The following is a 25679-nucleotide window of genomic DNA, read 5'->3' as shown; positions in this document are numbered from 1 at the left end:
TGAATAAAACATTTTCAACAACTCATTATCTATCCCATAAAATCCTATTTTACATTTTATTAGTTTTTCAAATGTTTAAACTTAAACTAACACTCTCTATTTAAAATATTATATTCAAATTAATACATTTCTAAAACAAATTCATTCATTAATATATCACTCCATATAGATTCCATTAATCAATACAAATTTTCAAAAGCTCATTATCTATCCCATAAGATCCTGTTTTACGCTTTATTAATTTTTCAAACATTTAAACTTTAACACATTTATATACTATTCAGGTACCCCAAGTTTCTCTTATTTAAACATATTATTTCCATAACTAAATTCTTACATCTCTAAACTATATTCTATTCTTATTCAATAATTCTCCAATTATTAATTTCATTTCTTCCATTATTTCAATCTTTTTCTCATTATGCCACCCCTATTATTAAAAACACATAAAAAATACTAAGAAAGAAAAAGAAAAAATAACACGAAGGAAAGGGAATATAGATAAACCAAGGAGATGAAACGAAGAAAGAAAGTGGAAAGGAAAAGAAAAAAGGGAGAGAGAGAAAAAAAAGATCTATCATTCCAAGAAACATATTCTTACTGTATTTCAATATTAAAGTCTAAATCTTTTCATAATGACTTCCCTTTTGACAAAATCCACTTCCAAATCAGTCCAAGTCACTATAAATCCTTTACCACCCATCACTGTAATCTTAAATTCAATATTTATATCTTATTCTGTTTCTTTCTATTTCAAATGGGTTTCCATAATAGAGTCTCTAATTCCTCAAATAGATCTCCCATTATCTCTTGTCATAACACGTACACCAAAAGTGAGTCTCTCATTATCTATTTTATTAAGCTGATATAGGAATTGTAGCTGTTCTCAATAACTCGTAGCTGAATGTCGTTTTCCATCTTTTTTAAAGTTGCATAAAATTTAATTGGCATTATTTTCTTAGTAGGTTGTAGCTAAGATGATGTATAGTCCTTTTTGATCAAGTATTGTTCTTCTTCTGTTAGTTTTTTCTCTGTCAAAAAGTCAGATGGTGTCTGCAAGTCAGCTTGTCCTTCTGGGGTAAAATCCTCCATCTCCTTATTGTAAATCATTTGCTCCTTAACATCAAGAGTCTTTTCAAATATAGGTAGATAACCCGAAAGGAAATTTGATTCATCCATCTCAGTGGGCTGAAAACAAGATTGAAAAGAAATCTCTTAGATATAAGCCCCCTCTGCTGCTTTCAAAGTGCTTACTTACACCTTGTGCTTTATTTTGTCGTTGAAGTGAAATCTCTTTTGTGTAAGCAACTATCATCTCAGTGTTTTCCAGGATTTTGCCCAATATATACTTATAAGTGAAATTTAAACAAGTTTCTTCCATTTCTATCATATTTAAAGCCATTGTCCTTTTGGGGGAGACTCTATTCAGAAGAAATCAGTCAATACCCACCCCACCCAGCTATACAGCTTTTTTATCTTTTTCCTTTATAATAATTTGAAAGCCAAAGTCAGACTCCAAAAGAAAAAAAAATAACAATTGCAATGAGTAGTTTCACCAAAAGATCGAAATTTCTTGGGGCTCCCAAATATCCCAAAATAAAATCAACCAATAAAAAAAAATTAGTTTCTTTTTATAAGCTTCTCTTCCCCCACCAAAAATACCGCTTTAACAAAATAGGGAAATAATTCCCCCCAAAAAAACCCTTTTCACAGAAAAAAAGGAAAGTAAAGGTCAAAAAAAAATCTCACTGAGTCTTCCACGGTGAGTCTATTTGCTTAGATGATCTTATGGCTTACGGTTGGTGCAGCTAAATGATCGGCCATTTTACTGACCAATCTTTTCTCCGTTGGCCCAAAGGAGATATTCGGACTACAGAAGATGCAGCCGCCCCTCTGCAGTCATCCAAGAAGCCTCCTCAATGGTAGTCACTCCTCCAGAGCGACTTTTTGACCCACTCGGGGTCTGCCAGCAGAGGAAACTCGGCCGCCGAAGAGACCGCTCTCTTCGCTCGACCGCACCGCCGTGACCCGGAACCGGAAGCCATGTGATCTTGATTCTATGCTTCTGTTTATACAGCCCAGGATTGTATCAGCTTTTTTGGTGGCTGCTGCACACTGCTGGCTCAGTGATTGTTCACTAGGACTCCAAGGTCCCTCTCACAGTTTCTGTTTTTAAGCCAAGTCTGAATTTTTGCTTTGGGGATTTTAGTTTTGAGATTGAGATTTATTTTACAACTTGGAGATATTAAGATGCATTGAGCTTTCAGACCGTGTTGAGCATCTTCAAAGAAGGGACAGTACATTGAGCTTTTGCATTTTCAGCTTTACTCAGAGTGTGTACAGTTGGTTGTGGTGTTAGGCAAACAAACAGGCCTGCCAAACATTTCAAGGTTTTTCCAGCATCACAAGCTGGATGCTGTGTTAATGAAACAGAGGAGGACATTTTCTTTGATTCTAGTTTAAAGCTAATTCCTAAACTTTATTACATAGACTGGGAAACCCCCAAAAAGAAGAAATGTAACTCAACTTTATTGTAATATTTGCTTTATTGTGGTGATCTGGAATCAAACCCACAATGTATTTCTGGTGTGTCTGTATATTATTTTGTTACAGTGGTATTGATACAAATACGGACAGAAGATTATTAACACTCTGTTGTTTAGATAATTTAGACCTTTAAAGACAAACTAGTTTACATCAGTACTGATTATGAACTATTTCTTTTTGCTGATAAGCATAAGGTTGTTTAAATTTTATATCTACAGCTAAATGTGGCATTAGTAGACAACAAAATAATAAAAAGTTAATAATTCTACCTTAAGCTTGATACTTTATTCTAAGGTCTTAACTGTATTCCTACTTATAATTTATGCATATAGAAAAGGAAAAAAGGAAACAAAAACAAATGAACAACAACGACAAAACCTCAAAAGACTGTGGTTTCTCACGTTGTTCTTTTTTGTGTCAACTACTAGCCTCCAGTATCTTTAAGCATTTAAGCCCTCTTGGAAACCATGCTGTAAATGTTTGTATTTGCCATGTTCTGTAGTAAACCTTTCAAAAAGACTCTAATCAAGGAACTACTGTAGGAAAAATCCAGAGAAAGAAATATTTTGGGAAATATTAAAAAGGCAGAATATATTTCCCCAAAGGAATAATGGAGAAGATCTTTAAAAAGGTGGAAGCTTCCTCCCACCCCCTCAGCCCAGCCCATAGACAGAAACCAGCTTTTAGAAATGCAAATTCAATAATCCTTTCAGGAAGATTGGAGCCTTCTAGCTAGAAACTGAAGAAAGTAGTAAGACAAAGACTCTTAAAATCTATATACCCCCACCCAAACTCTAAGACAGGACATAATAGGATTAACCCACTCATAGCAAAAGGGCACACTCAGACCCAGGTCAAAGTACATGACACAGGAAATACAAAGCCTCAAACAGGAAGAACTCCAAACAAAGGTCAAGAAGGTATAAAAACCCACCACACTGCTCCATGTGGTCAGTTGTTTTTCCAGAGCCATATTTCTGTCTGGCTCTCCTCTTCAATATACTACAACCTTCTTTCTAAAGCAGTCTTCATGTTGTTTATTCCCGGCTTGGACTGGACCCCAATGAAGATTTTTCTTTCAACATTACCAATTCAGAAAAACAATCAAACACTAAAAAGCAGCCTAATCAAGGAACTATCAAGAGGAAAACAACACTCCCATCAGCCCCGACAGGGCAAGATATTGTATCTAAACAAAGACCAAACCCCACTCTCTTCTACCACTAATGATGTCACTTGGTTAAGTCAATGTCTGCCAACAAGCAATGAAGCTCAGAGAGCACCAAGGACCCAAACAGGGAAGACTTTTTCTCCAGATTTGTAGAATTGCTAAGGACTTTTTCTACCCATCTGTAGCTGCTTTTCTGCTTAACTAGCCATCTTTCCATCCTTTTTTATTAGCCTGGGGATCTGAGATTTTGCCTGTGACCTATTTTTCCCTTCTGTTGTATGGAATGTACTTGAAAACTAAATTTATTGCCCTTTTCATTTTTAGTAACAGGTGAAAGCCTTAACATTCATTACCGAATTTAAACTACTTTTCAACTGGTTCTATTTTACTTTTACTCATTGTTGCGTCATTTCATATCTGGAAGCAGCAGGTATGATTGGTACATCCCCTGTATTTGTAAAAATCGCATTTCTAGAAAGCAATACTGAGTAATTTATAAAAGTGCCATTCATTTCCTGCACCACATTAGTTGTGTACTGATGTAGACATTTCTTAAAATGCAATTCTATATATGTCAGATGAAAGAGGAAATATGTTGAAAGAGATTTGGTCCCATCTTTAGGATTACAGCCTCAAGTTCATCTTATTCATTGCTACTGAGAAAGAAGCACAAAGGCCTCGTAAGAGGGTTTGACCTCTTCCATCTCCCTCCAGTAGCTTCATTTTAATGATTTTGCCACCAACCTGCTACACTCGACAGGGCGATTCAAGTCCACGTGGACCAAACATCAAATTTTCGAAAGTTACTTTTAGAACTTGGAAAATCCATCGAAAAAAGGTGCGTTCAATGACAAAAAAAGCTCTGATCCCACTTATAAGATTACAACCCCTAGTAGCAATGTCCTTCATTGCTCCTCAGAAGAAAGCACAGATGCTTTGTAAGAGGATTTGACCTTTTCTATCTCCCTCTGGCAACTTCACCTTCTTTGAAGACGTTTTGCAAAAGGACCTTCATGCTCTCCTTGGACCGAGCTCCTTTAAGCAGGAAAACAGAACAATGCATGTCTCCCAGTACGGTATTTCTGGATCAATTTCAATACTAAAAAAATTATCAATCACCACGAAGAGATATAATGGAAAAGCAAGGATGAGGAAACAGAGCAGAGTGATTAAAATCATCAGTAAAAGCCGACCCTGATTCTTCCGATTCAACTTAAGACACACCTTGATGAAAAGGACCCCAGTGGAAAGTGTGATCAGCGGAAGGCAAACTATAGCAGTCACAAGGAAATGGAGTACAGACAGTCTGTCATTTACAATGACTTTTGTGAAAGTCATAATCTTCATAATTCCACTCAGGAGGAAAGAAGCGATCCACAGGAGGACACACACCATGGAGGACAAACGTTTTGGCCGGGAACAGTGATGCCAGATTGGGAAGAGGACAGCCACACACCGGTCAATGCTGATGGCCGTCAGAAGGAAGTGACTGTTGAAATGCATCATTTGGAAGAAAAAGGCACAGATGATGTAGAAAATTGTGCTTCCTTCAAACTCAATAAATCCATATATATTATATATAACTACAGACATGAGGAACCCAAAGTCTGCAATGGCCAAGTGAAGGATGAATGTGGTGAAACGGTTCCTCTTCATCTGGAAGCCAAGTAGCCAGATGATGTAGCCATTGCCCATAAATCCAATACAACAGGCCATTAAAGTAATGCCTATCAAAGCAATCCATCCTAAAACAGAAGGGGGCATCTCTTCTGTGTACTCAAACGAGTCAATGGTATCGTTATACCCATAATAGTTCTCTGTAGCATCCAGATCTCCCAGGCTGGAATTCATCATTAAGCTTTTGTCATCCTCTGATTATCTTTTGGAGTAGAAGCTCCTATTAGAAGAAAAGAAAGAAAAGGGAGTAAAGTCATTCCAGTCTCCCCAATCAGTGGTCCCCAACCTTTCCAGCTCACCAGACCAGTGGAGGCAGTGGCTGTTATTGGGGGAGAGGTGGATGGTTCTGCACTCATGCACTCACCCACCACGTTCCCGGTCTGGTTCCTAATGGGCCACAGACAGGCAACACGCGAGGGACAAGGGATTGAGAGTCCCTGTCCTAAATAATAGTAATATTGTTGTCACATCCATTATCTAAGGCAGTGGTTCTCAACCTTTTTAATGCTGCAACCCCCAACTGGTCGTAAGTCGAGGACTACTCCACCGGTCGTAAGTCGAGGACTACTCAACTGGTGCAGCACCATTTGCAGAATGGGACTTTTGGTGGGCTCAGCAGGGCAGAGACAGCCTGGACCATTCCTATTGGCTTTTGAAAGCCAATAGAATTAGACTCTATTCAAGAGAGTCTATTCTATTGGCTTTCAAAAGCCAATAGAATAAAAGGGAGTTGCACAGCTAAGGAAAAGGGGAAAAGAAAATGGCAGACTGCGTTGTTTGGCGACCCCCGTGAAATGGTCGTTCGACCCCAAATGGGGTCCTGACCCACAGGCTGAGAACCACTGATCTAAGGGGCTGCCACAAAGAAGGGGGAGTCAAGCTATTCTCCAAGGCCCCCGAGGGCAGGTAAGAAGCAATGGATGGTAACTTATCAAAGAAAGAACTAACTTGGAAGCAGGAATTTCCTGACAGTTACAACAATAAACGGGTGGAACGGAAGCTGTGGGTGCTCCCTCACTGGAGGTTTTTTGAGAAGAGATTGGGCGTTCATTTATCTGGAATGGTATAGGATCTCCTGCTTGATTAGTGAGTTGGACTAGATGACCTCCAAAGTCTTCCCAACTCTGTTAGTCTGTTGTTTTACTTGCCCTGTGAATAGCTTGAGAGATTTGGCTGCAGTAATGAGCCAACTCCTTGAACTGTTTGTGGCCTCACCCAATGCAGAAAAAATACTCAAGTGTTGCTGCATCCATGCTTCTCAATAAATATCTTAAAATGTATTTGGTATTGGATTGGGAGGTTTCGCTGTCCTGAAGTTCTGCAGTGTCTTCTTCTGCCCCTTCGCCACCGTTGCACTGTGACAGTCAAAATCCCCATGTGAGCCACAAAGCAAAAATGGTCGAGGTGGCGCCGCAGTTAGAGTGTAGTACTGCAGGCCACTTTAGCTGACTGTGTTCAGCAGGTCAGCGGTTCAAATCTCACCGGCTCAAGGTTGACTCAGCCTTCCATCCTTCCGGGGTAGGTAAAATGAGGACCCAGATTGTTGGGGGCAATGTAAATATATATATACATTGCTTACTGGTGTACACCGCTTAGAGAGTGCTTGCACTTAAAGCGGTATATAAGTCTCATAAATAAATAAATAAATAAATAAATAAATAAATAAATAATATAAGGAAGCACTTTTCCCAATGCTTGTTCTTGTTATAGTGATACGGTGGCTGGAGCATAAGAGAAATAATACGAGATAATCATAAGAAAATATATCTATGACCTGAAACTAGGAGTTAGGAGATGGTATGAAGGAAAAAATTCCTGCTAAGGGAGAAATGGGCAGTTTACACATTGGGTAAAGTTGCAGATACTTCCTAAAAAGGGAAAATACACATACACACCCCATTTTGGTCTACTTAAGTAACGGAATAACAATAACAGAGTTGGAAGGGACCTTGGAGGTCTTCTAGTCCAACCCCCTGTTCAAGCAGGGAACCCTATATCGTTTCAGACACGTGGCTGTCCAATCTCTTCTTAAAAGCCTCCAGAGATGAAGCACCCACAACCTCTGAAGGCTAGCTTAATTGTTCTCATTGTAAGGAAATTTCTCCTTAGTTCTAGGTTGCTTCTCTCCTTGATTAGTTTCCATCCGTTGCTTCTTGTCCTGCCTTCAGGCGCTTTGGAGAATAGCTTGACTCCCTCTTCTTTGTGAAATATTGAAACACTGCTATCATGTCACCCCTTGTGCTTGTTTTCACTCAAGGTTGCTTCTCTCCTTCATTAGTTAAGTATAGAAGAGTTCCTGTGTCGTTGTGTCCAAAGTTTCTGGGATTAACCAGAACTTTCCCACTTGATATACAAATAAACAAGATTTTTTTTTCATACAGAACTGAAGAGCCAAAACCGATGAAAAACAATTATGATTTATCTTATTTTATTTCACCTTATTTATCTTATTCCCTTGATCTTGGGTTGTAGACAGTTTGTTTGCTTCTGACATACTGTCAGGATGGTTAAAAATAGGTAGGAAAATGAGTCAAAATCAGGAAACCTCAACTGAGACTGATATGACAGTCAACATATAAATATCAGGTATAGAAATACACAGCTGCTGAAGAAATGGCTATTACTCTATTTGCATATCATGGCTCTAATTAAACCTTCCAAAATTATAACCCAACTGAAAGGGATGATCCAAACTCTTCAAAGTTGGTAAGTAGAAGATTATTGTGCCACAGTTGGAGGCTGAAGTGACTGGGGATGGCAGGACCTACAGGTAAAATATCCAATGTAGTTCATCAACAGAAAGGAAGTCCATCCACCCTATCTTGATTTACAAGGTTCAAAGAATTATCTGCGGATTCGGATCTACCTGGAAGTAGAGCTTGAGCAGAAATCTTCAAAGGTGTTTTTCTATAAAGCACAGGGTTGAGTGCCAACATAGCAGGTGAGGATCAGCCTCCTGCAGAAAACATGGCGAGCTTTTGCTTCTGGCATGAAAAAGAAACTCTAAAAGATCCACACATATTTTGTGTCCGGTCTAATCAGAATCTAGCACCATGCGATATAAGATGTGGTCGTTGGTTGTTTAAGATGATCGCCAACAGTCAGTGTAGAAGAGAGAGAATTTCTTTGAGCCAGCTAGGGCAAGAGAACCAAAAGCCATGTCAGACAGAGTTAAATTTTTAAGGACTGTTCAGCAAATGTAGCTTCTCCTTATAAAGAAAGCTTTTTGGGAACAGGGGAAATGGTTTGACTTCATCTGTCACAGGGGAAATGGTTCTCCAGATTATATTTCTTTTAAAATGCTCTGATTAAGTAGACTATTTGCAGATTGACGCGAGAAGACCAAAGAACAAAACTTCACTGACAGTTGGGTTTCTCAGCTGATAAAAGGGACTGACCACTGAGGCAGAGATCCAGCTGATTACAGTCATTCAAGTGTACAGTCTGTTCTTTTCTTTTTGATACTATTTTCTGCTTTCGCCTCTTCGGTTATTAGAAATACGAGGATGGGGATAATGAAGGTTAACGTCTTGGCCTGGGGATGCCTTTCTGACCATCTTTCAAAGGTTCTTTTCCAAAAGGCAAATGGACTTTTTTTCTTTGAAAACGTTTTGCTTGTCAGCCAAGAAGCTTCTTCAGTTCTTCTTCAGAACTGAGCTTGACAGCTGAGGCTCGCGGACACTCTCCTTATTCTACAGTTGGTGATTATCTTGCAAAAACAAGAACCAGATGGTCTTATCGCTTGGGGTTCATATTGATTGTGTGAGATAAAGAATATATCTCCTTGTGTGAGACTTCCAACAAGATCTGCTTACCCATCCCAGAACAGAAAGAATCCAAACTCACAGAATCTTCAGAAGCAACCACGCCTGGATCCAAACAAAGGCACGATGGAATATTTCATTGTGAACTATTCCAGAAAGCTGCAAAGTGTATTTATCAAGCTCCTGAACCATCTGCAGGCCAACTTGTGTTATAATGTTTCAGTCACATTTCTTTCAGGAAGAACACAGCAGTGTTCCAATATTTCAGGGGCTGCCCCAAAGAAAAGGGAGTCAAGCTATTCTCCAAAGCACCCAAAGGCAGGACAAGAAGCAACGGATGGAGACTAACCAAGAAGAGAAGCAACCTGGAATTAAGGAGAAATTTCCTGACAGTTAGAACAATTAACCAGTGGAACAACCTGCCTCCAGAAGGGGTGAATGCTCCAACACTGGAAGTTTTTAAGAAGAGACTGGACAGTCATTTGTCTGAAATGGTATAGGGTTTCCTGCCTGAGCAGGGGGTTGGACTAGATGACCTCCAAGATCCCTTCCTACTTTATTATTATTATAACAGACACACAAAGGTTGAAAAAATTGCCACATTGTCTGGTCAACCTTTGCAATATAACTGTGAACATATATGGTACAGTAAAACCATGGAGAAACATCAATTCTTGACTCCTACCACTCCCTCCTTCCCTCCCTCCCTCCCTTCCTTCCTTCCTTCCTTCCTTCCTTCCTTCCTGTCATTCATTCATTCATTCATTCATTCATTCATTCTAAATTTCTGTAGTCTCTTTGGTAAGGTTGCTGTCAACATAAGACACCGAGCAGAATTTTATCTAGATATTTCTGCAGGCTTTGTTCTCCATTGCTGTAGTCATTCCTTTCACATGGTGGTCCCTGACCAGAGTCTGAAGATAAGCTGAAAGCATCTCCTACATATATTTTCTCTACTTATTTGTTTGAAGCTTAGGGGACACGATGGCTCAGCAGTTACAGACCCTCAGCTTGTCAACTGGAAAGTTAATAGCCCAGTTTCAGACCCGAGTGCCATGCAAGTGCCACACTCACGCACTGGGAAATCAAAAAGAATGGTGTGACTTGACTTTATTGTGATACTTGCTTTATTGTGGTAGCCTGGAATCACCCCCATAATGTCTTCCTGGTATGCCTGCATATTATTTGGTTACAGTGGTCTTTATACAGTAGGAACTGGGGATTATTAGCACTGTTGTTTAGATAGCTTAGACCTTAAAAGACAAAGAAAAAAGTTTACATCAATATTCATTATAGATTACATGTTTTTGCCGATAGGCGTTAAGTTTACCTTTTACATCTACAGCGAAAGGTGGCCTGAATAAACAATAGCAAAATAATCAAAAAAAGTGGTTAAATAATTACTGTTCTATCTTAAGCTTGATACTTTATTCTAAGATCTTAACTTTATTTCTATTTACAGTTTATGCATGTAGAAAAGACAAAAGGAAACAAGAACAAGTGAATTACAAACAAAAATCAAAAAAGGCTATTTTTTCAGGGGGGATGTGTGTGTGTGTGTGTGTGTGTGTGTGTGTGTGTGTGTGTGTGTGTACTAACATCAAGTACCTATTAGCATTTGGCCCTCTTAGAAACCATGTTGTAAATGTTAATAATAATAATAATAATAATAATGATGTTGATTTGTAGAATTGCTAAGGATGTTTTTGTACACACCTCCTGCTTAAGTAGCCATCTTTCCATCCTTTCTTACTGTCCTGGGGATTTAAGATTTTGCCTGTGACCCATTTTTCTCTTCTGTTGCTCCTAAGGCATAGACCATGCTTGAAAATGGTCTCTCTTGTTCTTCTTCTTTTTAGTGACAGGTTAAAACCTTAGCGTTCATGACTGAATGTGAACTGCTTTCTAAATTGATTCTATTATAATTTTGCACACTGTTGCTTCATTTCATGAATGAATTGCTTTTAAGCGACATCTGGAAGCAGCGGGTGCGGTTTGTGCTTTCCCTGTCTTTGTAAAAAGCAAATAAATTGAGTATTTCACCCACCCCAGGCAGTTCACTTCTTGCACACCATTAGTTGTGGACTGATTTGGCCTTCTCTTAAAATGCAACCCTTTCTATATGTATTCAGATGAAAGAGCCAATATACTGAAAAAGATTTGGTCCCACCTATGAGATTACAACTTCCAGTAGCAATGTTGTTGCTCATTGCTACTCAGAAGGAAGCCCAGAGGCCTTGTAAGATGATTTGAGCTCTTCTATCTCCCTCTGGTAGCTTCACCTTCTTTGAAGACGTTTTGCAAAAGGACCTTCATGCTCTCCTTGGACTGAGCCCCTTTTTTCCTCCCAACTAGAAAATAGATCACTGGATTAATGCTGCTGTTTAGGTAGGAAAATAGCATAGTACAAAGAATCCAATATTCGATTTTACTGTCATCTGTGCCAGAAAATTTAACAATCACCACAATGGCATTTAATGGAAAACCAAGGATAAGGAAACAGAGCAGAGTAATTAAAATCACAAGTAAAAGCCGACTCTTATTTTTCTGATTCGATTTAAGACACACTTTGATGAAAAGGATACCAGTGGAAAGCATGATCAACGGAAGGCAAACTATAGCTGCCACAAGGAAATAGACAATGAACAGATTGTAATTTCCAAAGTTTTTCACAATGTTCAGAACTCCACCCAGGAGGAAAGAAGAGATCCAGAGGAAAACACAGACTCTGGAGGACAAATGTTTTGGCCGGGAACAGCGATGCCAAAGTGGGAAAAGGACAGCCACACACCGGTCAATGCTGATGGCGGTCAGAAGAAAGTTTGCATTTATGTACATCATGTAGGCAAAATAGAAACAGATCTGGAAGAAAATTCCGCTTTCTTCAAAATAGGTAAAGTGATGGATAATACATATAACTATAGATGCGAGGTATCCAAAGTCTGCAATAGCCAAGTTAAAGATGAATGTGGTGAAACAGTTTCTTTTAATCTGGAAGCCAAGTAGCCAGATGATGTAGCCATTGCCCACAATTCCAATAAAACAGGCTATTAAAGTTATGCCAATCAAAGCAATCCATCCTATTTCAGAAGGGGTAACCTCATATGAATCCGTGGTATTGTTATATCTAGAATAGTTCCCTGTAACATTCAGATCTCCCAGACTGGAATTCATCATTCAGCTTTTGTAATCCTCTGGAAATCCTTTTGAGTGGAAGATCCTATTAGATGATGAGAAAGAAAAATGGATTCAGTCATTCCTGTCTCCTAAATGATACCAATATTATAATAGTTTCCACTATCTAAGGGGCTGCCACAAAGAGGAGACGGTCAACCTATTCTTCAAAGCAGCTGAAGGTAGGACAAGAAACAATGGATGGAAACTAATCAAGGAGAGAAGCAACCTAGAACTAAGGAGAAATTTCCTGACAGTTAGAACAATTAACCAGTGGAACAACCTGTCTCCAGAAGTTGTGAATGCTCCAACATTGGAAGTTTTTAAAAAGAGACTGGACAGCCATTTATCCAGAATGGTATAGGATTTCCTGCTTGATCAGGGAGTTGGACTAGATGACCTCCAAAATTCTTCCAACTCTTTTATTCTGTTATTTTACTTTCCCTGTGAATAGCTCGAGTGATGTGGCTGTGGTAATGAGCCAATTCCTTGAACTATTTATTGGCACACCCAAGGCAGGAAAAATATTCCTGTGTTGCTCCATCCGTGCTTCTCAACAAATATCTTTAAATGTATTTGGTATTGGATTGGATTGTTGTTGTTGTTAATTGCGAAGTCGTGTCCAACCCATTGCAACCCCATGGACAACGTTCCTCCAGGCCTTCCTGTCCTCTACCATCTTCTGGAGTCCATTTAAGTTCACACCTACTGCTTCAGTGACTCCATCCAGCCATCTCATTCTCTGTCGTCCCCTTCTTCTATTGCCTTCAATCTTTCCCAGCATCAGGCCCTTCTCCAGTGAGTCCTTCCTTCTCATTAGGTGGCCAAAGTATTTGAGTTTCAACTTCAGGATTTGGCCTTCTAAAGAGCAGTCGGGGTTGATCTCTTCTAGGACTTACCGGTTTGACCGCCTTGCAGTCCAAGGGACTCGCAGGAGTCTCCTCCAGCACCAGAGTTCAAAGGCCTCCATTCTTTGGTGCTCAGCCTTTCTTATGGTCCAACTTTCACAGCCATACATTGCAACTGGGAAAACCATGGCCTTGACTATACGCACTTTTGTTGGCAGGGTAATGTCTCTGCTTTTTAGTATGCTGTCTAGATTTGCCATAGCTTTCCTCCCCAAGAGCGTCTTTTAATTTCTTGGCTGCAGTCCCCATCTAAGGTGATCTTGGAGCCCAGAAAAATAAAATCTGTCACTACCTCCATTTCTTCCCCGTCTATTTGCCAGGAATTGAGAGGGCTGGATGCCCTGATTTTGGTTTTCTTAATTGTATTGGATTAAATTGGATTTATTCACTGTGCTGAAATTTAGCAACATCCTTTCTGCCACTTTGCCACCATTCCACCGTGACATTCAAAATCCCCATGTGAGCTACAAAGCAAAAATTAGTAATTATGTGAGGAAGCATTTTCCCCAATGCTTGTTCTTGATATGGTGATGTAGTAATTTATGACTTGAAACTAGGCGTTAGGAGAGGGGGAAAAATTCCTTCTAAGGGAGAAATGGGAAGCTTACCCATTTTGCAGAGCTACGGATACTTCCAAAAAAGGGGAAATACACATACACACCCTGTTTTAGTCTTCTTAAGTAACAGAATAACAATATCAAAGTTGAAAGGGACCTTGGATATCTTCCAGTTCCACCTCCTGCTGAAGAAGTTTCTATACCTGGAGGCATTATACCATTTCACATAAGTGACTGTCTAATCTCTTCTAAAAACATCCAGTGTTGGAGCACCCACAACATCTAAAGGCAAGCTGTTCCACTGGTTAATTGTTCTCACTGTCAGGAAATTTCTCAGTTTTAGGTTGGTTCCCTCCTTTGTTAGTTAAGTATAGAAGATTTCCTGTAAGTTTGTGTGAAAACCTTTGGTGTTTAACTAGAACTTTACCAGCTGATACACAAAAAAATGGGATGAATTTTTATAGAGAACTGAAGAGCCAAAACTGATGAAAAACAATTATGGGTTAGCTCAAGGAACATCTTATTCCCCTGATCTTGGGTTTCAGACAGTTTGTTTACTTCTGACATACTTGTATTTCTCTGTCATGATGGCTAAAAGTCCGTTGGAAAATGAGTCAAGATCAGGAAACCTCAGCTGAGACTGATATGACAGTCAACATATAAATATCAGGTATAGAAATACACAGCTGCTGAAGAAATGGCTATTACTCTATCTGCATATCACTGGCTCTAATTAAACTTTCCAAAATTATAACGTACCTGAAAGAGATGGTCCAAACTCTTCAAAGTTGGTGAATAGAAAATTATTGTGTCACCGTTGTGGGTTGAAGAACATGAGGATGGCAGGACCTGCAGGCAAAATATTTCTAAGTTCTATTTAGATGAAGTTCGTCAACAGAAGGGAAGTCCATCAACCCTATCTTGAGATACAAGATTCAAAGAATTGTCTGTGGATTCGGATATACCTGGAAGTGGAGCCTGAGCAGAAATCTTCAGAGATGTTTTTTGTATAAAGCACAGGGTTGAGTGTCACCATAAGCAAGTGAGGATCAATCTCCTGCAGAAAACGTGGAGAGCTTTTGCTTCTGTATGAAAAAGAAACTCTGAAAGATCCACAAATACTCTGTGTCCTGTCTAATTAGAATCTAGCACCATGTGACATCAAGATGTATCTAGCACCATGTGACACCCAGATGGGGTCCTTAGTTATTTAAGATGATCGCCAACAGTCAGCCTAGAACTAAGAGAATTTCCTTGAGCTTACTAGGGCAAGGGAACCAAAAGCCATGTCAGATAGAGTTAAATTCTGAAGGACTGTTCAGAAAGTGTAGCATCTCCTTATAAACAACGCTTTTTGGGAACAGGGGAAATGGTTCTCCAGATTATATTTCTTTTAAGATGTTCTGATTAGGTAGATTATTTGCTGACTGATGTGAGAAGACCAAAGAACAAAACTTCACTGACAGTTGGGTTTCTCAGCTGATAAAGGGGACTTTGGCCACTGGAGAAGAGACCCAGCTGATCACAGTCATTCAAGTGTACAGTCTGTCCTTTTCTTTTGATACTATTTTCTCCTTAACATTTATTTCCCCTCTTCAGTTATTGGAAATATGAGGATGGAGATAATGAAGCTTAACTTTTTTTAACATATTTTTTATTATTATTCTTATTTTAAAAATTCCATTTCTATATTGAACAGTGTGTTGTCTAGGTAAGATATAATAATCATTGCATCCATAATAATCTTATCACGATGCAATCATATACTAAGAAATAGAAATAAAAATATTAAAAAATAGTATTACCCACATTAACATTAGTTGTATAACAATCAAGTTATTTACTAATCCATTATAAGTCTTGTTTATGTACTCCACATGTTCTGATATCTCCAACTTTCTAACCTCTGTTTTTGTCAACTAACCATTGGTAAAATAACCCCCATGTCATATAATATTCCATTTCTTCTTTTTCTTTAATTTTCAACATTAACCTATCTATCCTTCTCTGCATATTCCAGTATTTTTTTAATTATGTTCTCTTCTGTAGGAGTTTCTTCATTTTTCCAAAATTGTGCATATACTATCCTAGCTGCTGTTAAAATATGTAAAACTAAATAAATATTGCCTTTATTGTAATTTCCTGGTAACATGCCCGGTAGGAATAACTCTTTTTTAAATCTATATGTTGTTTTATCATTGCTTCCAACCATATATGTAATAATAATAGTAGTAAAGTTGGAAGGGACCTTGGAGGTCATCTAGTCCAACCCCCTGCTTGGGCAGGAAACCCTATACCATTTCGGACAAGTGGCTGTCCAGTCTCTTCTTAAAAACTTCCAGTGTTGGAGCATTTACTGCTTCTGGAGGCAAGCTGTTCCACTGATTAATTGTTCTCACTGTCAGGAAGTTTCTCCTTAGTTCTAGGTTGCTTCTCTCCTTGATTAGTTTCCACCCGTTGCTTCTTGTCCTGTCTTCAGGTGCTTTGGAAAAGAGCTTAATTCCCTCTTCTTTATGGCAGCCCCTGAGTTATTGGAATACTGCTAATATGTCCCCCCGTGTCCTTCTCTTCGTTAAACTAGACATACCCAATTCTAGCAACCGTTCCTTATATGTTTTAGCCTCCAGTCCCCTAATCATCTTTGTTGCTCTTCTCTGTACTCTTTCTAGAGTCTCAACATCTTTTTTGCATCGTGGTGACCAAAACTGGATGCAGTATTCCAAGTGTGGCCTTACCAAGGCATTGAAGAGTGGTATTAATACTTCACGTGATCTTGAGTCTATCCCTCTGTTAATGCAGCCTAGCACTGTGTTGGCCTTTTTGGCAGCTGCAGCACACTGCTGGCTCATATTTAAGTGATTGTCTACTAGGACTCCGAGGTCCCTCTCACAGTTACTACTATTGAGCATGGTGCCACCTATGCTGTACTTGTGCATTTGGTTTTTCTTGCCTAAATGTAGAACCTTGCTTTTTTCACCATTGAATTTCATTTTGTTAGTTAGTGCCCAGTGTTCAAGTCTGTCCAGATCCTTCTGTATCTTAAGCCTGTCTTCTGGAGTGTTGGCTATTCCTGCCAGCTTGGTGTCGTCTGCAAATTTGATGAGTTCCCCATCTATCCCTTCATCCAAATCGTTGATGAAGATGTTGAAGAGTACTGGGCCCAGAAATATGTATTTTACTCCAATATTTTTATTTTATTTTATTTTATTTTATTTTGCTTTGGGACATGTCCACCACATGTGATAGTACAAACTTGGTGTTTGATTACATTTCCAGCATTTAACAGATTTATCTTTGTACATAAAATGCTAGAACATTTTATAAAGATTTTCTTTATATGCTGTTGACATTGTAAGAAGCTTAATGTCTTTGTCTCTCTGACTATCTCCTAAAGATGCTTTTCCAAAAGGCAGCTGGACTCTCTTGGACTCTGTTTTTTTCTTTGAAAACATTTTGCTTCTCAGCCAACACACTTCTTCAGTTCCTTTTCAGAACTGAACTTGACAGCCAAGGCTCATAGCAGCCTCCTTATTCTACAGTTGGTGATTATCTTGCAAAAACAAGAACCAGATTGTCTTATCACTGATACTCACAGAGATTATGCAAAATAAAAAATATATCTCACTGTGTGAGACTTTTCTCAAGATCTGCCTACCCATCCTGGAACAGAAAGGATAAGAGAGAGAATGAGAGGGAGAGAGAGAGAGAATTGAAGAGAGAATGAAGAGAATGGGAAAGAGACAGAATGTGTGTGAGAGAGAAAGGGGCGTTGTCTTACCTGAACGCCTTTTCTCAGCACGATGATGGAGAATCCACGGATGGGTTGTCTTAATCTATCTGCTCCAATTAGACTAAGTCTGAAATTTAGTACCGCCCCCTCTGTACCAACTGCACCCAAGTTTTAGGCTAAGGCGATACTCAGACTTTAGTCCGACGCGTCTGAACAATATGGGAACCAGGCCAACTGACCTAATGGGAGGGAGTGGATTCTCCATCATCATGCTGAGAAAAGGCGTTCAGGTAAGACAACGCCCCTTTCTCCAGCATGATTGGATGGAGAACCCACGGATGGGACATACCAAAGCCCTGTGTCCCTAGGGTGGGGAATTAGATTGGGCCTGGGTCCCATCCAACGTTAATGCGTGTTCTAGAACCTTGCGGCCAAATGAAGCCGTAGAAGATGCATATATATCCCTCTTGTAGTGACAGACAAAGGAAGAGGGCGATGCCCATGTTGCTGCTCTACAAATTCCCTCTACGGAGGCCTGAGTAGACCAGGCAGCTGTAGTAGCTGCGCCCCGGTGGAATGGGCCGTGATATGCCTGGGATCTTGCAGTGACTGAGACTGGTATGCCAGAGAAATACAAACTCTAATCCACCTGGGTATTGTGGTTGAAGAAACCTTCTGACCTAGTGATGAAGAGTGATGGGACACAAACAGAGCCTCTGTTCTGTGGAAAGATGAGGTTCTCTGTATATAACAATATAAGCCCTGCGCACATCCAATTTGTTCCACTGAACCTCTATGTCATTAGATGGGTTAGGACAGAAGTCCGGCAAAACTATTTCCTGAGATCTAGGATACAAGGACTTGACCTTAGGCACGAAGGAGGGGCCTAGCCTAAGGGTTACCCTGTCCTTATGGAACGTACACAGGTCCTTCCTCACTGAAGAGTAGCCAGTTCAGATATCCTTCTCGCTGAAGTTACAGCAACAAGAAATTCCACCTTCATCGATAACTGTTTAAACAAACCAGTGTCAATAGTTCAAAGGGTGCGAAACAAGAGCCTATAAACCTGATGAAGATCCCACGAGGGGTATCTATGTACAGTTGATGGTCTGACGTTGTTAGCTCCTTTTAGGAAGGAGCGTATCATAGGGTAATGTGTTAAGGATTCATTGCCACAGGAAATAACTGTGGCAAGTGTTGCTATCTGCCTGCGAATGGTGCTTGTGGAAAGCCCTTTGTCTAGACCATCCCTCAGGAACTCCAAGATAACTGGCATTGAAACCGCCAAAAGGTCAATTTTTCGAACTGAACACCAATTACAGGAGTCTCTCCATGTGGCATCGTATATTCTATTCGTCGAGGGTCGCCTGGATTGCTGAATCATAGCTATGACCCTTGACGAATATGAGTCTCAGCCTAAGGCCTGCCTCTCAAGTGCCAGACGGTTAACTGGAGTCATTGAGGGTCTGGATGGCGTAGTTCCCCCTGAATGTGGGAGATGCGATTTGCTGGGATCCTCCATGGAAATGATGCGGAGAGCTCCATCAGGTCGGCAACCAAGAGCATCTCGGCCAATGCGGCGCAACCAGGAGGACCTCTGCTCGTTCGCGAAGGATCTTCCTGATCGTGGCGCATCTGTTCCCTCTGCTGATGGAGGTGGGAACCCGGAAAGGAATCTGGGAAGTTGTGAGTTGGTGGGGGAGGCAAAAAGTCTAAGGTTGGGGAACCAAACCTGTCCACGATCTCTCTGAACACCTTTGGATCCAGCTGCCATTCAGAATGGTCCATGGTTGCTCAGCTCAGTGAGTCCGCCTGCTGGTTGGTCACTCCGGATATGTGCTCCGCCCTGATGGAGGCAAGATTCAGTTCCCCCCAGGACCCCAGCAATTTGGCCTCCTGCATGAGAGGCCTGGACCTTGTCCCCCCTTGTCTGTTGACGTGGGCCTTGGCTGTAATGTTGTCGGTTAAAATCAGGACATGTTGGCCCTGTACTATATTGGTGAATCCCTTTAGGGCCATATGTATGGCTCTGAGTTCCAGCCAGTTTATATTGTTCTTTAGGGCCTGTTTGGACCACCGACCTTGAGCCCAGTGCGTGTGGAGGTGTACCCCCCACCCAAACAGGCTTGCATCTGTGGTAATGGTAATCCTGTCTGGTTCTAATACTGCTCCCCGTGACAGCGCCGGGGAGTCCCACCATTTAAGGGAGTTCAAGTCTCTGAAATGGAAAGAGAAGCCATGTAATTCTCTGGCATGGAGGCGTGCCCATGGCACAATTTGCACGCAGGACACCGTCTTCCCCAGTAGCTGTGATAGGGAGGCCAATGTGACTACTGTGGCCCTTTGGATCCGACATACAAGAGTCTGAATAAGAGTTCCTTCGGTCCTGAAATAGGTAGACCGTACAATTGTCCGTGTCTATAACAGCGCCCAAATGGAGGAGCCGGGTTGTTGTATGACTTTTCTGGAAATTAACAGAAAACCCGTGCTCCTGAAAGACCTTGATGGCTAGGGCGAGGTCTGACTGAGCATTTCGGAATGATGATGACTGAATTAATATGTCATCTAAATAGCATTGAATTCTGATTGGAATTTGTCTAAGGTGGGCTGCGAGCACTGCCAGTACCTTGTAAATACCTTCGGTGTCGATGAGAGGCCAAATGGTAGGGCTCTGTACTGGTAGTGGGCATAGCTGAATCTGAGGAATTTGCAGTGGTTAGGAAACATGTCTCAGTTAGGTCTATTGAGGTAAGAAAGTCACCTTGCCTGATGCTGGCCAGGACTGATTAAAGTGGTTGCATCTTAAACTTCTTATACCTCAAGTAAGGTTTAGACCTTTCAAGTCTAAGATTGCCCTCCAGCCCCCCAAGTCTTAGGGATGATGAAGAGGTTTGAGTAAAACCTTCGTCCTTCTTGGTCTTGTGTACTGGTTCAATTGCTCATATTTGTAATAAATGAGCTATGGCCTCTGACATAAAGTCAGCCCTGGACCTGCTCATTGGGATAGGGCAAGAGCAGAATTTGTCAGGTGGTTGAGAACAAAATTCTAGTCTCAAACCTTGCATGACAGTGTCTAACACCCATGCATCTGTAGTGATGGCTGTCCAAGTGCTGGAATAAGGGGCCAACTGGCTTCCTATGGGAAGTGAGACTGTGAGATCACTTGCCTCGTTTAGAGGAATGGCCCCTCGGCCTTGAAGGGGCCGCTTGGCCTGGATCTGTGGTCTGCTTCTGCATGCTGAATGATCCTGCTGTCGTTCTTGTCTCTGAAAGGAATAGAGGGATGCCTGGGCCCAGTCCCAGGATGGAGCTGGTTGAAAGGCAGCCTCCTGTAACTGCTCTGTGACATGAGTTAACCAGAGTTTTACGTTTGTCCTTACCTTCACTTAAGTATGGTTCTAGTGCCTTACCAAAGAGATGTCCACCTGTGTAAGGTTTAGAGGCCAGACACCACTTGGTCTTGGTGTCTGCTCGCCAATTCCTGGGCCAAAGGAGCCTTCGTGCTGAGATGTCTGCAGCAATGGTCTGGCAGTGTATCTAGCCATGTGCAGAGAAGCGTCGGCTAGGTACTGGGATGTAGCCACTAACTTACCCAGATTTTGGTGAGCTCTGAGCTGGTCCGGAGGGATCCTGTCCTGGAGCTCACGTAACCCAAGGGCTGAAGCCCTGGCGAAGAAGGCCATGGACGTTGCCGCCTTTGTTGCCCAGGCTGATGCCAGATGGGAACTACGCAATGCGGAGTCAATCTTTTTATCCTCCGCCCTAAGTGCCTCATTTATGTCCCCAGGGATGTTAGCATTGGGAAACAATGAGTTCAAGGCTCATCAATCTCAGGAATCTCCAATAGGGAGGCCAGAGAACGGGCAACATTGAATAATGTTCCCTCTACTGCACCGGGGCTTAAGAAGGATCCTAAGTTCTCCCATTGTTCTTGAACTATATTCAGAAAAAGGGGAGGGCAGGGAATATTGTTCTGCGAGACTGAGGGCTCGGTGTATATGGCGTGGGGACCCTTGGACATTGTAGGTGGGGTCTCCTGTTCTTGGGGGAGGTTTGCAGTAGTGCAGGCCCTGAGTAGCAGGGAATTAAAGAATGAATGGTCAAAGAGACCGACAGGAGGGGTGGGGTCAGAGGGAGTGATGCCCTCGTCCTCAAACAAAATCAGGCCAGATTGTTCAGCCCCTGTAGATTCCAAATCCGATGAGGGATCCTCCATCAAATCTGGAGATTGTGGATGATACGTGGCCTGGGGGGGTGGCTGTGGGGTGTTGGAGGCCATAAACTGAGCCACAGCCTGGGCTATCATGGACTGAAGGAGGTCCGAGTTCAAGGCCTGGTTCTCAGGAGGGCAAAGCCCTGCTGCAGTGGGGGTGAACGTGGCCTGGGTCCTGGGGTGTCCTGGTTGGTTATGCCCCTCCCTGGGTCCCTCTTGTGGTTAAATCTAATTAGGGAATTCCCCTGGGGGGAGACCAGGCCCCTGGGGCTGAGGCACAATGTGAGGAAAGGGGTTCAAAAATGGACCTTCCCATCGTGCCTGTCAGATCTGGGGAGGCCGCTCTCAGTCTTTGGGACTCCTCCTCCCTCTGTGGCTCCCTGCTTGGCCGGGCTCGCTTGGTGGTGTTCTTTCCACTTGCCTCTGTTTGGCGTTTCCTCTTGGCCGGCTCGCTGATTTTCTCTGCCATGATGAGTTGCTCTGGGCTCAACCTTGGCAAAATGCCCCCCCTCGGCGCTGTAACTCACCAAGGGAGCCTGCAGAGATGATTCAGCCCATGAGGGGGGGGCAGGGAATTAATGGGCACTGCGTCCCTTGGGAGCGAACAGGCCCTCCCCGGTTCAATGCTGTAGTCTCGAAGCCTCTGCCACCGGTGATGAACACTGCCTTCAGGAGAAACTCCAGGCAGTCTGGGCCTCAGTCACACACAAAATGGCCACCGTGAGTCAATTCAAAATGGCGGCCGCAGAGTTCGTGCCCAAAAAACGGCAGTTAGAAGAAGGCCTTGAGGCCTGTGGCCTAAGCTGCAATGAGCCCTCGTTCCGAGGAATCGCTTGGGCTCCTAACGCAGCAAATGGATTCCCAAAAAAAAAGGCCATTAGAAGAAGAAGGCCTTGAGGCCTGTGGCCTAAGCTGCAATGAGCCCTCGTTCCGAGGAATCGCTTGGGCTCCTAACGCAGCAAATGGATTCCCAAAAAAAAAGGCCATTAGAAGAAGAAGGCCTTGAGGCCTGTGGCCTAAGCTGCAATGAGCCCTCGTTCCGAGGAATCGCTTGGGCTCCTAACGCAGCGAATGGATTACAATTAGGTGAGCTGAGAGAGGCTGAGGCAGGCTGAGGCCTAGTAAGGCCTCCAGGCTCTGAAAATTGGATTGGTGCCAAAAACTTTCTCCTGCTGCTGGGGCGGTCTGCTGAGGCCGAGGGACCTAGAAAAGGCTCCCTCCAGGCCTGATGAGCCTCGTCGTCCCTTGCGGAGCCCCCCAGTCAATTGGCAAGCTTACCCCTGCCTCTAAGGCCTCCAGGCTCTGGTTAGAAGAATGGAGCCTCTGATGCAGAGGAACGGCCCCTGGTAGGAGATTTCTCTTGCTTCTGGGAATCCAATTTTCAAGCTGATTGTGAAGCTGAAAGGCTCTCAAAGGGAGAAAGGGAAAGTTCCCCCCCCCCAAAGGGAGGTTTTGTCAGCCTGTCAGCCTGCTAGGCTACAGGTTGGGATGAAATAAAATAGGAATACACAGTCTTCTGCTCCAGGAGCGAAGAAAAAATGCGTCTTAGAGCAAAGAGACTAAGTCTAAAACTGGGGTGCAGTTGGCACAGAGGGGGCGGTACTAAATTTCAGACTTAGTCTAATTGGAGCAGATAGATTAAGACAACCCATCCGTGGGTTCTCCATCCAATCATGCTGGAGAAAGAGAGAGAGAATGAGAGATTGAGAGAGAATGAGAGAGAGAATGGGAGAGAAAGAGAGAGAATGGGAGAGAGAATATGTGTGAGAGAGAGTAAGAGAGAGAGAATGGGAAAGAGTAAGAGAGAGAAAGAGAGAGAGTGGGAGAGAGAGAATGTTTGTGAGAGAGAGAATAAGAGAGAGAGAGCGTGTGGGAGAGAGAATGTGTGAGAGAGAGATTGAGAGAGAGAATGGGAAAGAGAATAAGAGAGAGAAAGAGAGAGTGGGAGAGAGAGAATGTGTGTGAGAGAGATTGAAAGAGAGAGAATGGGAAAGAAAATAAGAGAGAGAAAGAGAGAGAATGGGAGAGAGAGAATGTGTGTGACAGAGGGAATAAGAGAGAGAGAGTGGGAAAGAGAATAAGAGAGAGAAAGAGAGAGAGAGTGGGAGAGAGAGAATGTGTGCGAGGGAGATTGAGAGAGAGAGAATGGGAAAGAGAATAAGAGAATAAGAGAGAGAGAGAAACAACAACCAGATGGTCTTGTCGCTTGGTGCTCACTTTGATTGTGTAAGATAAAGAATATATCTCATTGGGTGTGACTTTTAACAAGATCTGCCTACCCATCCCAGAACAGAAAGAATATTATTTTGCAGAAGATCTGCTTAATATGACCTGCTCCTCCCATGTATGACAAATTTTGGACATTACAAGCAAAGCCTAGTATGGGTGAGACCTACTTATCCTAGTTGTTTTCTTTGGACCTTATAAAATTTTCTCATTTTCCCCAATGAGTGTACATGGTTGAGGATGGAGTTGACCCTGTATGATCTCCACTAGCCCCTCCCATTGAAGCAAAGGACAACAGAGTTTGGGGCTTAATGTGGGGAGCAGAGTACCTACTTCTGACCTTAGGATTTGAAAAAGAAGCTCTGTTGGTCACGTTTGGCCATCTTGGTTGAGTTTGACAGTCTGAGAAGCTTAACAAGCAGAGATGGTGGAATGCTGAATTCACCTTCCTCTTCTTTTCCAACATATGTCAGACCAAACGGGAGTAGCTGGGCAACTGAACGAGGAAGTGTGAGCTCTGCAGCCCTTCCATTGTGGATGACCATAGCAGTATGGTTATCCGATGGATGATGCTTACCCAGAGAGCTAATTTCAATAAACTTGGAGAGAGCTTGGGAAGTGGCATCCACACAGAGAGCCGGTTGTTCTCATATTTGAATCCCACCATTGGCTAAAACATATAAGGAACGGTTGCTGGAATTGGGAATGTCTAGTTTAATGAAGAGAAGGTCGAGGGGGGACCTGACAGGAATCTTCCAATATCTCAGGGGCTGCCACAAAAAAGAGACAGTCAAGCTATTCTCCAAAGTGCCTGAAGGCAGGACAAGAAGCAACGGATGGAAATTAATCAAGAAGAGAAGCAACCTAGAATATAGGGAGAAACTTCCTGACCATTAGTACAATTAACCAGTGGAGCAACCTGCCTCCAGAAGCGGTGAATGCTCCAATGCTGGAAGTTTTCAAGAAGAGACTTGACAGCTTTTTGTGTGAAATGGTATAGGGTTCCTGCCTGAGCAGCGGGTTGGACTAGATGACCTCCAAGGTCCCTTCCAACTTTATTATTATTGTTGTTGTTGTTGTTATTATTATTATTATTATTAATCATTGCACAGTCAGCCAGATGTTCAGACTGGATTTGGCATTTTTGTCTACTTATCAAGTCCTTCCCAAGGACCTGGGATAGGCAGATGTGGATGTTTGATGGTATTATAGATATCGTCGCAGGATGGAATTATTATTATTATTATTATTATTATTATTATTATTATTATTATTATTATCCAACTTTATCATCATTATTATTATTATTCCTTCCCTCTCTTTCTTTTCTTCCTTCCTTCCTTCCTTCCTTCCTTCCTTCCTTTCTTTCTTTCTTTCTTTCTTTCTTTCTTTCCTTCCTTCTTATTTGTATAGTTTATTTGATAAGATTGCTGTCCCCGCACAATTCTACCCATATATTTATGCTGGTTTTGTTCTCCATTGCTGTAATCAGTGCTTTCATATTATGGTCTATGACCTGGGCTTTAAGACAATCTGAAAACATCTCCTAGATATCTTCTCTGTACTTATTTGTTTAAAACAAATTAAAAACGATGAGCTTGTCAACTGGAAAGCTGATAGCCCAAGTTTGAGGCCTGAACACCATGCTACCTAGAGAGCTATTGTTCTTACCCCAACCTCTGGCTACCTAGCAGTCCAAAAGCATGCAAATG

At 41.9% G+C, this 25679-nt stretch overlaps 2 protein-coding genes across 3 annotated transcripts; both read right to left on the bottom strand.

Annotated features, from left to right (window-relative positions):
• Positions 1 to 120: 120 nt before the first annotated feature.
• Positions 121 to 5573, bottom strand: LOC120320291 (mas-related G-protein coupled receptor member H-like). Its single transcript, XM_039369889.1, has 2 exons — positions 4943 to 5573; positions 121 to 1188 (listed from the first exon to the last, which is right to left on the bottom strand). The coding sequence occupies exons 1-2, from the start codon at positions 5570 to 5572 to the stop codon at positions 973 to 975; spliced, it is 846 nt and encodes a 281-aa protein (XP_039225823.1). The 5' UTR covers position 5573; the 3' UTR covers positions 121 to 972.
• Positions 5574 to 10806: 5233 nt separating this feature from the next.
• LOC120320288 (mas-related G-protein coupled receptor member H-like) lies at positions 10807 to 19306 on the bottom strand. 2 transcript variants are annotated; one of them, XM_039369885.1, is made up of 4 exons: positions 19261 to 19306; positions 14764 to 14855; positions 14558 to 14647; positions 10807 to 12379 (listed from the first exon to the last, which is right to left on the bottom strand). In XM_039369885.1, exon 4 carries the CDS (start codon positions 12334 to 12336, stop codon positions 11419 to 11421), a length of 918 nt encoding a protein of 305 aa, XP_039225819.1. In that variant the 5' UTR covers positions 12337 to 12379; positions 14558 to 14647; positions 14764 to 14855; positions 19261 to 19306; the 3' UTR covers positions 10807 to 11418. The 2 variants fall into 2 exon arrangements, with proteins under 2 accessions (XP_039225819.1, XP_039225820.1); XM_039369886.1 differs by lacking the exon at positions 19261 to 19306 and adding an exon at positions 18451 to 18483.
• Between the last annotated feature and the right edge of the window lie 6373 nt (positions 19307 to 25679).

The sequence above is a fragment of the Crotalus tigris genome, unplaced genomic scaffold (assembly GCF_016545835.1).
Source record: "Crotalus tigris isolate CLP2741 ecotype Arizona unplaced genomic scaffold, ASM1654583v1 scf7180000021296.432647, whole genome shotgun sequence".
Lineage (NCBI taxonomy): Eukaryota > Metazoa > Chordata > Lepidosauria > Squamata > Viperidae > Crotalus > Crotalus tigris.
The sequence above is the reverse complement of the archived record's forward strand: the minus strand, read 5'-3'. Positions and strand labels throughout refer to the sequence as shown.